The 13,673-nt window shown below is 41.2% G+C and overlaps 1 protein-coding gene across 3 annotated transcripts in view; it reads left to right on the plus strand.

Moving 5' to 3' along the window:
* Positions 1 to 13,673, plus strand: part of LOC123877786 (ABC transporter G family member 20-like) — a 70,129-nt gene that overhangs the window by 55,276 nt on the left and 1,180 nt on the right. For 2 of the 3 annotated variants that reach the window (XM_045924677.1, XM_045924679.1), the window contains exons 6-15: positions 3,041 to 3,182; positions 4,115 to 4,215; positions 4,983 to 5,086; positions 6,930 to 7,051; positions 7,948 to 8,072; positions 9,059 to 9,233; positions 10,386 to 10,489; positions 11,035 to 11,117; positions 11,837 to 11,990; positions 12,734 to 12,932. In XM_045924677.1, coding sequence (XP_045780633.1) covers positions 3,041 to 3,182; positions 4,115 to 4,215; positions 4,983 to 5,086; positions 6,930 to 7,051; positions 7,948 to 8,072; positions 9,059 to 9,233; positions 10,386 to 10,489; positions 11,035 to 11,117; positions 11,837 to 11,990; positions 12,734 to 12,932 — 1,309 coding nt within the window. Of the gene's footprint in view, positions 1 to 3,040; positions 3,183 to 4,114; positions 4,216 to 4,982; positions 5,087 to 6,929; positions 7,052 to 7,947; positions 8,073 to 9,058; positions 9,234 to 10,385; positions 10,490 to 11,034; positions 11,118 to 11,836; positions 11,991 to 12,022; positions 12,177 to 12,733; positions 12,933 to 13,673 lie in introns of all 3 variants that reach the window. The other variant, XM_045924678.1, reaches the window with a different exon arrangement.

Below are 13,673 nucleotides of genomic sequence, written 5' to 3' on the forward strand. Positions count from 1 at the left end.
TTAATTTAGTTTTTTTTTGTTTGAAAGGCGGCTTGATCAAGAGTGTTCTTAGCTATAATCCAAGAAAATCGGTTCAACCGTTTGAAAGTTATCAACTATTTTCTAGTTACTGTAACCTTCACTTGTCGGGGGTGTTATAAATTTTTAATTTACACGTGTACATTGCTGCTTCACTGGCTTCACTGTTTCTACCTGTGATTTCTACAATGCCGTTGTCGTGGCTTCATCTACGTTTAACGGGAAACGTCGTTGAACATCGCGTTGATGGCCGTTAATTTTGAAGGGACATTAGACATCGCCAAACGAAATATAAAAGCAGGCGTTATTTTGCGGAAGTCCATGACATACAAGGAACCAAAAGCTCAATTTGCTATAATCCGCCAAACCAAAGAAATCTGTATGGTGTAACATGCAGCATGCGACATGCACCGCCCGCCCTCCCACTGATAAACATCACTAACAAAATTTGCAAAGAATGCTTTGCAATTAGATATTGTAAGGTCTCCATCTCCTGAGGATGCTCCGGTGTCGGGGTGAAACGTGCGTCGAGTGGTGTTGGGATTTGTGTGGTGCTGCGTGGTGGTGGTGCGTGTGGCTTGCTTGGTGGCTGGTTTTTCCTGCATGTTTATCAGTGGGAGGGCGGGCGGTGCATGTCACATGCTGCATGTTGCACCATACAGATATCTTTGGTTTGGCGGATTATAGCAAATTCAGCTTTTGGTTCCTTGTATCGCCAAACGAGTCGCAGGGAGCCTTATTAATTACATATACACATGTCCGTAGTATATGTCTATCAGTTGACAAGTGACAACTAAACAACGCACGGTGACAAACATGCGGCCGCAAACTCCCGCTTCTATGCCACTTCTATACCAGTTCTCAGTTCTGCGAATAAATAAAATTCATGGTCACAAACAAACATAGTTATTATTATTATCGGCTAAACTTCCTTGGCCTTGCGAGATATTTGATATTCGAACGAGAGCAAACAAAAAATATGCTGTCGTGATGGATATTTTGTATTGATCACTAGGTTACTACTTATTATCACTAGGTTATGCTCGCGACTTTTCCTACGTCGTTTGCTCAATTTTGAGTATCGTGGCTCCCATTTGATGCAATCTTTGCTACGATGTTATTCCATTACTCTCTGTTTCTTGCCGCGTGGATTGCATCGCAGATAGGTGTGTTGACCGCTTCTCCTACCGCCGACCCAAAAAGAGGGGGTGTTATAAGTTTGACGTGTGTTTCTGTCTATCTCTCTGTGGCATCGTAGCTCCTAAACGAATGAAACGATTTTAATTTGGTTTTTTTTTGTTTGTAAGGTGGCTTGATCGAGAAGTTTTTTAGCTATAATCCGAGAAAATCGATTTAGCCGTTTGAAAGTTATCAACTCTTTTCTAGTTACTGTAACCTTCACTTGTCGGGGTATAAATTTTTAATTTACACTTGTTTTAAGTATGTTTTAGCCCCTATGCTTGCGACTACACAAAACTCAAACCCCTATTTGACACTAGCCTAGCCCGCCTAGCGATTTCTATTTGCGCGAATTTTACTCGCGCGACTTATCTTCCGCGTACGAAATTTCACCTGGTTCCCACTGCGAATGCGGTAAGCGCCATACAATTCCATACTGCAAAAAATATTCGCCCGAATTTAATAACGCACCGCGTGTTTGTATCAAATCACAGATTTTTTCCGCGCGAATTTTAAATCGCGTCTTCGTATGATTGCAAGTGTTACAGAATTACGAAAAAAATCGCGCAATTTTTATTCACTGTGCGGGCTAGCCCTTAGGGGTCAAATTAAAAAAAAGCCAATATGTATTGCCTACTTCATAATAGCTATTCTGTATGCCAATTTTCAGTCACGCAGTTTGAGCTGTGCGCTGATAGATCAGTCAGCCAGTTTTTAACCCCCGACCCAAAAAGAGGGGTGTTATAAGTTTGTATCTGTGTATCTGTCTGTGGCATCGTAGCGCCTAAATGAATGAACCGATTTCAATTTAGTTTTTTTTGTTTGAAAGTGGCTTGATCGAGAGTGTTCTTAGCTATCCAAGAAAATCGGTTCAGACGTTTGAAAGTTATCAGCTATTTTCTAGTTACTGTAACTTTCACTTGTCGGGGGTGTTATAAATATTTAATTTACACTTGTTTATTATATCAATGTTACCCTTGCCTGTTGCATACCACATTATTTATTCACATATTTGAGATAAATTAGCATAAGATTTATTGGATGGTCGACGACCATGACGCAAGAGGTAACATTCAGGTACAAGGTTAGGAAATTGTTACTAATTTTATTCAAAACTTTGCAACAAAATCCTTAGGAAAAGTACCAAGAAACTGCCTTCAATATTTGCTTAATATACAAGTTAGCCCTTGATTGCCTTCTCAGCTTGTAGTGGATATAGGTAGTCTAAGACGTAGGTAAGTGGGTTAACTTGGAAGGGGAATGGCAGTATTATTAAACCCATGTTTCGGTATCTTACTGGAATGATGTTTCTTAATTTCTAAATTTTATTGAAACCAAATTGCCGCTACCGAAACTGTATAAGTGACGAGACGGAATGACAGGCCTTAAAAAAAGATATCGTATCCTAGCCTCATGAACCCATGGTTTCCACCCCAAAAGGCACAAATATGAAATTATTTTCGATACTTTCATATTTGCCCCTCTTCGCCCTTTCCGCCTTAGTGGCTGCCTCGCCGGCCACCACGGAGGCCACTTGTACGTGAGACAGCGCCAATATTATCAACACGTGGCATCCCATACAAGCGACCATCCTTGCTTCCACAGGACAAGAGTTATACCGTCTGGCCTTTTGCCATCTAATCCAACAGAGCCTCAATAGCTCAACGGTTGAGGAGCGGACTGAATTCCGAAAGGTCAGCTGTTCAAACCCCCACCTGTTGCACTATTGTCGTACCCACTCCTGGCACAAGCTTTACGCTTAATTGGAGGGGAAAGGGGAGTATTAGTCATGATTAGCATGGCTAATATTCTTTTTTTTTTAAAAACTCGTAATTTTCTCCAGATCGGGCTCCTACGAGACGGTCAGCTGTTGGACGAGGATACGCCCGATGAAATCCTGCGCAGGTACGATTGCAACACGCTCGAAGATGCGTTCCTCAAGATGGCGCTGAGACAACACGAAGTCACTCATAGGAGAAGATCAAGTAAGTATTCGACTATGTTTCTGTATTTTTTTTATAAGTAAACTAGCCGATGCCCGCGACTTCGCCCGCGTGGATTTAGGTTTCTCGAAATCCCGTGGGAACTCTTTGATTTTCCGGGATAAAAAGTAACCTATGTGCTAATCCAGGATATTATCTATTTCCATTCCAAATTTTAGCCAAATCCGTCCAGCAGCTTTTGCGTGAAGGAGTAACAAACATACATACACTTACACACACAGACACACACACACACACACACAAACTTTCGCCTTTATAATATTAGTGTGATTGGTGTGAAGTGTGATGGGCTTGCGCTTGACTGCAATCACACCAATCAGCAGATGATGCAGCCTGTACTTGATATAATAGAATAGAATAGAATATATTTTTATCCAAATAAACTGTTACAAGAGCTTTTGAATCGTCAAAATAATATACCACTGGCTCGGAAAGCCGTTCCTACCGAGAAGAACCAGCAAGAAACTTGGCGGTTGCTCGATGACCTGAAGAAGGTGGTGGGCAGCGGGTGGATGAGGAAGGCGGAGGGCTGTGTTTGGTGGCGCGCTCTTGGAAAGGCCTATGTCCAGCAGTGGACGCATACAGGCTGATGGAATGGAATATGGGCAACCCTCCAACCACCCATGGCCCCACCAACCTCTCGGTTATATGGGCCGAAACGCGGGAGGGCGCCCGTTCGGTACTTCTTTCCCGGGGCGCCTTCTTGACTCCCTACAAATTATTTCTCTTTCATCTCCTTGTCCCTATCGCGGTCACTCTCCCCTTTCTGGGGCAGACGGCACAACACAGCGGATTCCCGTCGCCGATCGTGGTGTCTCCTGTTTCCCACTTCCGCTATAGTACTCGCGCGTTCATCCTCCGTGCTGATGTCGGGATATGGGCAGTGATATCTGCAATATTTTTTTAATTTCCAGCTCTCACGGGGTCACCAGATGTCATCCCGGAAAGCAGTATAGTGAACGACAGTCGCTATCAGTCCCGGGAGGATTTCAATGTTGTCACCAGTAGTACAGATGTGAGTTGCTCTTCTTTAACATGTGAATACATATAAAAACCCGGTCAAGTTCGAGTCGGACTCGCACACTAAGGGTTCCGTACCCGGACGAAATACCACTTTTTAATTTTTTTAAATTCATGGCAGTCATTTAGAATTTTTTATTATTTGTTCTTATATCTAGCGGCAGTAGAAATAAACACTGAAAATTTTAACTCTCTACCAGTTACGGTTCATGAGATACAGCCTGCTGACAGATAGACAGATGGATAGACGAACGGACGGACATCAGAGTGTTAGTAATAGGTTCCCGTTGGCACCCTTCGAATACGGAAAGGTTTCACGGTTTTCGGATTTTTCCTTTACTTGTGCTATAAGACCTACCTACCTGCCAAACATAATTCTAGGTCAACGGGAAGTACCCTATAGGTTTTTTAGACAGACACGACAGACGGACAGACAACAAAGTGATAAGGATTCCGTTTTCCTTTTTAAGGTACGGAACCCTAAAAATATAGATTCATTAAATAATCTACGTCAATATTTTTAACCCCCGACTCAAAAAGAGGGGTGTTTTAAGTTTGAGTATCTGTGTATCTGTCTAAACTAATGAACCGATTTTAATTTAGTTTTATTTTGTTTGAAAGGTAGCTTGATCGAGAGTGTTCTTAGCTATACTCCAAGAGAATCGGTTCAGCCGTTTGAAAGTTATCAGTTCTTTTCTAGTTACTGTAACCTTCACTTGTCGGGGGTGTTATAAATTTTTAATTTACAGTTGTTTATTACAGGTTTTAACTAGTAAAGAAAAACCTGAGAGGATTCGAAACGGAAAGAAAGGGAGATACAAAGCGGTGTTCATCAAAAGTATACAACAATTCTCAAGGCATCCTGGGTGAGTTCAATCACGGAATTCCATAAAACGTAATAGAAATGATAACTGCTGTTTTTAACGCTGAACCGACAACTGATTATTACGTCGCTGCGCATGCAAATTCCGCTAAAAATCACCGGAAAATTTATTAAACTTAAATTTTTTTCAGAAAAATTATTTACTTTTAGATCAACTAAAAATGTATATCTTGAACTAAAGAACGAGTGTTAGCATGCACAAACATGACATCCAAACTGAACTGAACAAAATGACATCCAAAACGAAAATTCTAAAAAATCACAGCGAATTTTTCAGGCGCAGCGACACAGGAAATAAATGACATGAAAATGAAATGAAATGTTTGTGAGTAGTTAGCTTATGCCTACTCACACTTGTTTCCTATAATTATACCATCACTCTTTCACTATAACAAATTTAATATTTATTATAACAAATTCGAAAGTAGTAAGTAGATAATAATATAATATATAAATATTAATGGATATAAATATGTACTTGCAGGTTGACATATGCAACTTTTTATCCAGGGGAATTAAAGAGTTCCCACGGGTTCCCAGTTCACTGCTACTTAAAATCCTCACCCGTAGCTCGGGTATTAAAAAAAAGATTCGGAAGAATTGAGAACCTCCTCCTTTTTTCGAAGTCGGTTAAAAATATGCGTCTGACCTATCACACTATTTAGGTTACCATGTTAATTTTGCTGGCATTTACATATAAATACAATAGATACTAAAAAAATTGTAATGTATTTGTTTTTGTTGTTGGTAAAAACATGCAACAATGTGTTCCTATCCGCGCATTCCACAGAACTCTAAACAAAATAATAGAAACACTATCAGCTGTCTTTATTGAGACCGCGTGTCGCTAATTTTGAGCAACTTAAACAAAAATATATACAAAAATAACTCGATAGAACATATTATTATCTCTAGTAGCATCCAAAGCAACGTAAATTAAACTGTAATGCAAATAAGTCTACGATAACGTACAATGATGGGTCACTGCCCATCAGCGACATTCCCACGCTTCTTCAACACTTCTATCCTTATTCTGATTTCTGCGGTTTATTCTAATCACGTTAGTACAAAACTACTTTCCGTTAGCTTAGTTTGGAGTGTCTATACGTGATCTGGATGCATTAATCCAGACTTGGATGTTGCCTTGCAAATAATTACAATTGGCAATAGGTATGTAACACTATGGAGTGCGTAAACATTGACCATACTTCCGCTTCTATTTAAGTTTTATATTAAAACAATATTCAAACGTGACTAATATTATGAATATCCAACCATTATCCAACGTGATAATATTCTTATTAGCCACAAGTGTAAATTAAAAATGTATAACACCCCCGACAAGTGAAGGTTACAGTAATAACTAGAAAAGAGCTGATAACTATTTTTTTTGATTATAGCTAAGAACACTCTCGATCAAGTCACCTTTCAAACAAAATCAAACTAAATTGAAATCGGTTCATTAGTTTAGGAGCTACGATGCCACAGACAGATACACAGATACACACGTCAAACTTATAACACTCCTCTTTTTTGGGTCGGGGGTTAAAAATAATTAATTATAATCCATTCTAAGGGCGATTACCTGATGCATCCGATCCGAATCCGTGAAAATACCCTTTCCGAAGTAGTCATAGAACTATCAGTATGGTAGCTTACGCACTAGCTCCGACTTCCGTTATCCGAATTCTCTTCGTCATCCGTGAGAATATCTCGGATGTGCCTCGGATTTAAATCAGATGTATGACGTAGATATGTCAAAGATGTCCATGAATTACACAACCTTGAGAATATTACGGCTTATATAGCTTTTTTAATTTTTTCAGGGGGTTAATATTCTCAGTGCTGTTCCCGATAGTGCAAGTGGTGGCGTTCTTCGGCGCCATCGGCCACGACCCGAGAGACTTGCATGTGGCGGTCGTCAACTATGAAGCGGCGTTTTCTCCACGTAAGGATTTAAATTCTCAGTGCTGTTTCCAATAATGCAGGTGGTGGCGTTCTTCGGTGTCATCTATCATCGGTCTGGTGCGAATTGGCAGACTTCGCACGCTCAGAGAGCATTATGGAGAATAGGGATATTTCCTCCAACGTTAAAGAAAGCAAGTGATATTTAATTGCTTAAAACGCATAGAACTTCGAAAAGTTAGAAGTGCGTGCCTGGGATCGAAACCCAGACCTCTGACCGACTACCGTTGTACCTGCGCAGAAGTCTTATTTTTGGATGGCGCGAAAATATCTCTGCCAATCAAAGCGCGCGTCCGTCCGCTATTGGTTGTTGACGACGCGCCATGTTTTGTTCGCGCAAATTATGAGCGAGACAGCACGAATGTCTCTTGTTCTTGTATTTAAAGTCTTAACGTCAAGCAGTAAGGTCTGTATTTCACGAATTTTGCCGATGTCTCTTATAAAAGTTGTAGTATTTGCTCTATACGTGTAAACTGTCATTTCAAAAGTACGATTTATAATTAGAGAGGATGCCCGCGACTTCGTCCACGTGGATTTAGGTTTTTAAAAAATCCCGTGGGAACTGTTTGAGTTTCCGGGGAAAAAATTGCCTATTACAGGTGCGCAAGCTACCTCGGTACCAAATTTCGTACAATCGATTAAACGGATGGGTTTTTGGGAATCCCGTGGGAACTCTTTGATTTTCCGGAATAAAAATAGCCTATAGTAAATTATTTATTTATTCATAGCAAATTTCGTCAGAATCGGTTAAACTGTTGGACCGTGAAAAGATAGCAGACAGACAGACAGACAGACACACTTTCGCATTTATAATATTAGGACTAAAATCATATTGACTTTTGCCATGAGTAAATATAACGAGTCTTATTATCCTTGCAGTGGGCACGGACACATGCAACAACAAGAGCATCACGCGCGTGTCGCAGCGGGAAGACGAGACCTGCGAGCAGTACATGCTGAGCTGCTGGTTCCTCGAGGAGATGGAGAAACGGAAGCTGTTCCCTGTACGTACACTTTACACTCTTCTTTCTTGCTGTCTCTTCCGTTGCTGAGACTTCACACACTTTTTAGATTTTTTTTTTCTCTCTCGTTTGGCTTTACAAAGATTAGCCAATTTCAAGTTTGTAGTTATTCTTATTTGTAACAAGTTAGTTAAACTATGGACCCCGTCTGTGCCGGCGCTCGCCGACATACGCACGGCACCCCCTTAGAGCGCTTTCCAGTCAGTTTAAAAAAAAAAAAACACTCCAAAAAGGCAGAGCACGCCCGCCAGCTAACACCAACACAGACGAAGTCCAACTTGGATATTGCTTACGCACTAATCCGATCTCTGATCCAAATCCAAGCTATTCAGTGCACAACGTTGACATATCTACGTCATACGTCCGATTTTAATCCGAGGCACATCCGAGATATTCTCACGGATGGCGGACAGAACTCGGACGACAGAAGTCGGAGCTAGTGCGTAACTGCTACCATACAAAATATAGTTCTTTGAATACTTCGGAACGTATTTTCACGGATTCGAATCGGATCGAACAGTTAGAGGTGCGTATCCGGGATCGGATCCCCGACCTCCTGAATAGGAACCGGACATCTTAACCACTAGGCTATCACGGCTTATCCTTAACTAATCAAACTACGATGTCAACCCCTTGCTTAAAGTAGGTACCGGTGAAACTGAACCAGTGAAAACTAAACGCACCCCGAATCTTTTTATAATAAAACTAGAGGATGCCCGCGACTTCGTCCGCGTGGATTTAGGTTTTTAAAGATCCCGTGGGTACTGTTTGATTTTCGGGGATAAAAAGTTGCCTATGTCCATCCCCGGGATATAAACTAACCCGTACCGGTTAAACTGTTGGGCCGTGAAAAGGTAGCAGACAGACAGACAGACACACTTTCGCATTTATAATATTAGTATGGATAACTTATCGTATTATATATTTTATAAAAATACATAATTCTAATAAATAACGCTTCCTTGCAGACGACATACAATACGACGGAAGAAGCGAAGCAAGCGGTAGCGAAGCGGAAGGTGTACGGAGCGGTGAGCTTCACGCGCAACTTTAGTGATGCGCTCACCATACGAGTCACTGAGGGCCGCGTGGAAGACGATGTCATCGACGACAGCACTATAAGTACCTGGATTGACATGTCTGGTATGTAATCCTGGTCTCACTTCATCAGACGTCCACTTCTGGACTTCATTCAAATCAAGTCAAAGTCAAAATCAAGAAGTAAAGCAAGCGGTAGCGAAGCGGAAGGTGTACGGAGCGGTGAGCTTCACTCGCAACTTTAGTGATGCGCTGACGATAGGTACGAGTCACTGAGGGGCGCGTGGAAGACGATGTAATCGACGACAGCACTATTAGTACCTGGATTGACATGTCTGGTATGTAATCCTGGTCTCACTTCATCAGACGTCCACTTCTGGACTTCATTCAAATCAAGTCAAAATCAAAATCAAGAAACGAAGCAAGCGGTAGCAAAGCGGAAAGTGTACGGAGCGGTGAGCTTCACGCGCAACTTTAGTGATGCCCTCACCATACGAGTCACTGAGGGGCGCGTGGAAGACGATGTCATCGACGACAGCACTATTAGTACCTGGATTGACATGTCTGGTATGTAGTCCTGCCGGGCGATTCAGAACACTCGATTCGGTAAGTTATCGTTCGATAAGACGTATTTTTCAATGAAGAGTACGTCTTATCGAACGGTAACTTACTGAATCGAGTGTTCTGAATCGCCCGGCTGGTCCCACTTCATCAGACGTCCACTTCTGGATCCTTAGAACCCAATCCCCGCTAAAACCTCTTTCATAGCGATCCCAGCTAGATAAGAATACTCCAAACGATGTACTCGTAGCTTTAGCTTTTCAATCATTGAGCTATGTCGGTATATATGATTTCTTAGCTCTCTCCAGCGCTCAATGAGTGACTCAGAGCTTTCATAATGGTGCTAAAATATTAATTAATTTAAGGTAGAAAAAGGTGGTAAAGCGAAAGCTCTGAGCGTGACCGACTTACTTAATATGACTAGTATGGGGTAGTTCCACATTACCATATTTTCAACAATTTGTTACCAAAACATTCTAGGGTAATTAAGCCACATGACTTTTGTTGACAGTAATTTCTGAGTTCAGAAATGACCGGTAAAACCAACTGTGGTTTTTGTGGCGCTGACTGTAACAAAAACTCTCTGTATATTTTTAATGTAAATAATAATAAATAAATAAAAAAATAAAAAATGTACCGTCCGCAAAATCAGCCGGCCCTAATATCCATTTTTGTAGCACCTCTTTTTCTTTCCAGACCATCAAATAACCAACTTCGTCAAGCTACAATTGCACAAAGCGTACGAGGCGTTTTCCAGACGAACCATGCGAGCGTGCGGGAAGAACGAAGATCTAGTCCAGGTAACCCGTAATATTTTGTAAAACAGTACAACCCGGTTACTAAAAGAATGGACCTCGCTTTTTTCAATTTCAATGTATGATAAACGCCAAACTAAGACAATACTTACATAGTTTTTCACAAACATTTAAGTTTCATACCTAAATATTCTTAATGATGCTTTTTTGCTCACCGTACCCATGCGTCGCAGTGACGTCTTGACGCCAGGTCCAATCTTTTAGTAACCGGGTTGTACCTACCCTCATGTAGCTACGACAGCTTGTGCCCCAGCAAGCTATCACTTTTCCAAGGTCATCTGTCAAAGCCCCACTGTATCCACTTACGACCCCAAAGCCTGGGACCCAAAGGCTGGGACCTCTGGGTGGACCAATCAGGGTGTTTATCCCTTTTCCCCCTATGGACTGTTTACAGAGTCTACGCTTTAGTAGCCATGAGGACTTTGTAAGAAACTGATAGAAAGAAACGAAGAAAGAAAGGAAAAACTTTTACTTTTGAAACTGCATAGTAACAAATAAGGTATAATAATGATAAATCTCTTTAATTTCAGATCCCTGTGCGATTTGAAACGCCGGTTTACGGAACAGCGGATGCAGAAATAGTGGCGTACATGGCACCCGGCGTTATGGTTACGTAAGTATATCAAACCAGTTTTTTCTAAAAACCTAAGCTAAATTATTAGCTTAGCTTTCTAAAAAAAGCTAAGCTAATAATTCCTGAAAATTTTTTGAGACTAGAACCTATACTGTATTTAATGCGTAAATCTCAAAGAGGACTCGCCATATTTGCTCTTATATCTAATCTGTATTGTAATATTATAATTTTTATTATTATGATGTAAGACATGAATGCAAATAAATAAAGAATAAAGAATAAACTGCGGCTGAATTGCGGTAGAATGACAGCTAAAATGTCACACTCGCTCATTATTGGCTACAATGCATTGTTGCAAAAAGAATACCATAAATTCAGCCAATCACAACGATTGAGACGGTAATAATGATTGATGCAATTTTTCCGCAGCGTGTCAAAAGTGTGGTTTTGACATGACAGTTGACATATAGAGCAAAATATGGCCAGTCCTTCCTCAGATTGTACGCGATACAAATTTTAAATTTCTAAGCCCGTTGTTTGCGTTGTACGTAACTAGATATGTCAGTCCAGAATCCATCTAAAGTCCAGATTTAAGGTTCTTTTCATATTAAAAGATCTCTACATTAGAGTTAATTGGTAGGAACGGCATTCCGAACCAGTGGTAGATTATTTTGACGATTCAAAAGCACTTTTAAAAGTTTAATTGAATAAAAATATTTTGAATTTTGAATTTGAATTTGAATTTCTTCCCCTTTTAGTATAATTTTCTTCCTCGCCGCCATCATCACGTCGACTCTGATGATATCGGATAGATTGGAGGGCGTGTGGGAGAGGAGTGCCGTGGCGGGAGTACAGCCGAAGGAGATGCTTCAAGTGCATATCGCTATCCAGTCCACTGTCATATTAGTGCAGGTAAGATGACGATTTTGTTTCCCTCGTTGCAGTATAATCTTCTTTCTGGCGACCATTGTGACGTCGACTCTGATGATATCGGACAGGCTGGAGGGCGTGTGGGAGAGGAGTGCCGTGGCAGGAGTACAGCCGAAGGAGATGCTTCAAGTGCATATCGTCCTACAGTCCTCTGTCATACTGGTGCAGGTAAGATGACCAATGAATGAGGAAAATGAAGTATTGGGGGTTGCCTTTATTGTTTACTAGAGGATGCCCGCGAGTTCATCTGCGTGGATTTAGGTTTATGAAAATCTCGTAGGAACTCTTTGATTTTTCGGGATAAAAAATTGCCTATGTCAATTTTCGGGATCCAAGCTACTTTTGTACCCAATTATATGTAAATTACTTAAGCGTTGGGCATTTCAGAATCCTGTGGGAACTCTTTGATTTTCCGGGATTAAAGTACCCTATGTCCTTCCCTGGGATGTAAGCTACCTCTGTACCCATCAAAATCGGTTAAACTGTTGGGCCGTGAAAAGCTAGCAGACAGACAGACAGACTCACTTTCACATTTATAATATTAATATGGATCAGCAAATCCTTAATAGCCACTTGAGCAATGAGTTTTGTTCGTGACCTTTAATCTTGTACCTACTAAGTACGTTCTACATCGATGTAATGTAAAAAAAAAAAACAAGCATTTGAGATACTTAGGTCTAGATCACAGTCCACACCTTATATATGCTACTTCTTTCCTTTTCTAGACTGCTGAAATGATGATAGTAGCGTACCTAGGCTACAACCTTCCCTCCAAGGGTTCCCTGATAACGATCGCCAGCCTGCTGTTCCTGCAAGGCTTGGGAGGGATGTGCTTCGGTTTCCTGCTCTCTGTGCTGTGCTCGAGCTACACTGTGTCCTTCTTCATCGCCACCGGAAGCTTCTATCCCATGATTCTACTCTGTGGTGAGTTATTGTACATCAACAGCATCTGGTACACTAAAAAAATGCCCGTAGTGTTGATACCTGCTAAGTTATTGAACAGTTCTTCGATGTGACTGACTGTTAGTAATGATTAGTCACTCGAAAGTTTGGTGGTGGCAGAGCGAGATAACGGTAGCAGAGCGAGGTGACCATCTTTCCTACAAGGTATCCTTGATAACGATCGCAAATTTGCTGTACTTGCAAGGCTTAGGAGGGAAGCGCTTTGGATTCCTTCTGTCTTTCCTGTGTTCTATCTACTCTGTGGTTTTCTTCATCGCCACTGGAAGCTTCTATCCGATGACTCTACTCTGTGGTGAGTTTGTTTACGTCGACAGCATCTGCCTGATGAATGGTAGTTCAGTGTTGACAGCTGCTAAGTCTTCAACTGTTCTTCGATGCGCACTACACTAAGGCCGAGGTCTTTAAAGCGTACTTAAGTTTGAGTTAAAACGAGACAGATGTGTGACAGCGATGTAGCGCTGTCTCGTTTTAACAGTTCCTTACGTCTAAACAAAGTGAAAGTACATTCTATAGATCTCAGCCTAAGATTTCATGGGCTTTACGGGAAATAGAACAAAAATATAACTTACGATTAGAGAGACATACCTACATGCGACGTTTACCCGTTTTAGCTACATATTTCTGCTGTGGCTCCCGGTCTTGATACTGTCTCATGATACGGAGAGTCAATGTATCAACGCACGTTGCGTCCCACATTAGGAC

This window comes from Maniola jurtina, chromosome 24 (assembly GCF_905333055.1).
Source record: "Maniola jurtina chromosome 24, ilManJurt1.1, whole genome shotgun sequence".
Classification (NCBI taxonomy): Eukaryota; Metazoa; Arthropoda; class Insecta; order Lepidoptera; family Nymphalidae; genus Maniola; species Maniola jurtina.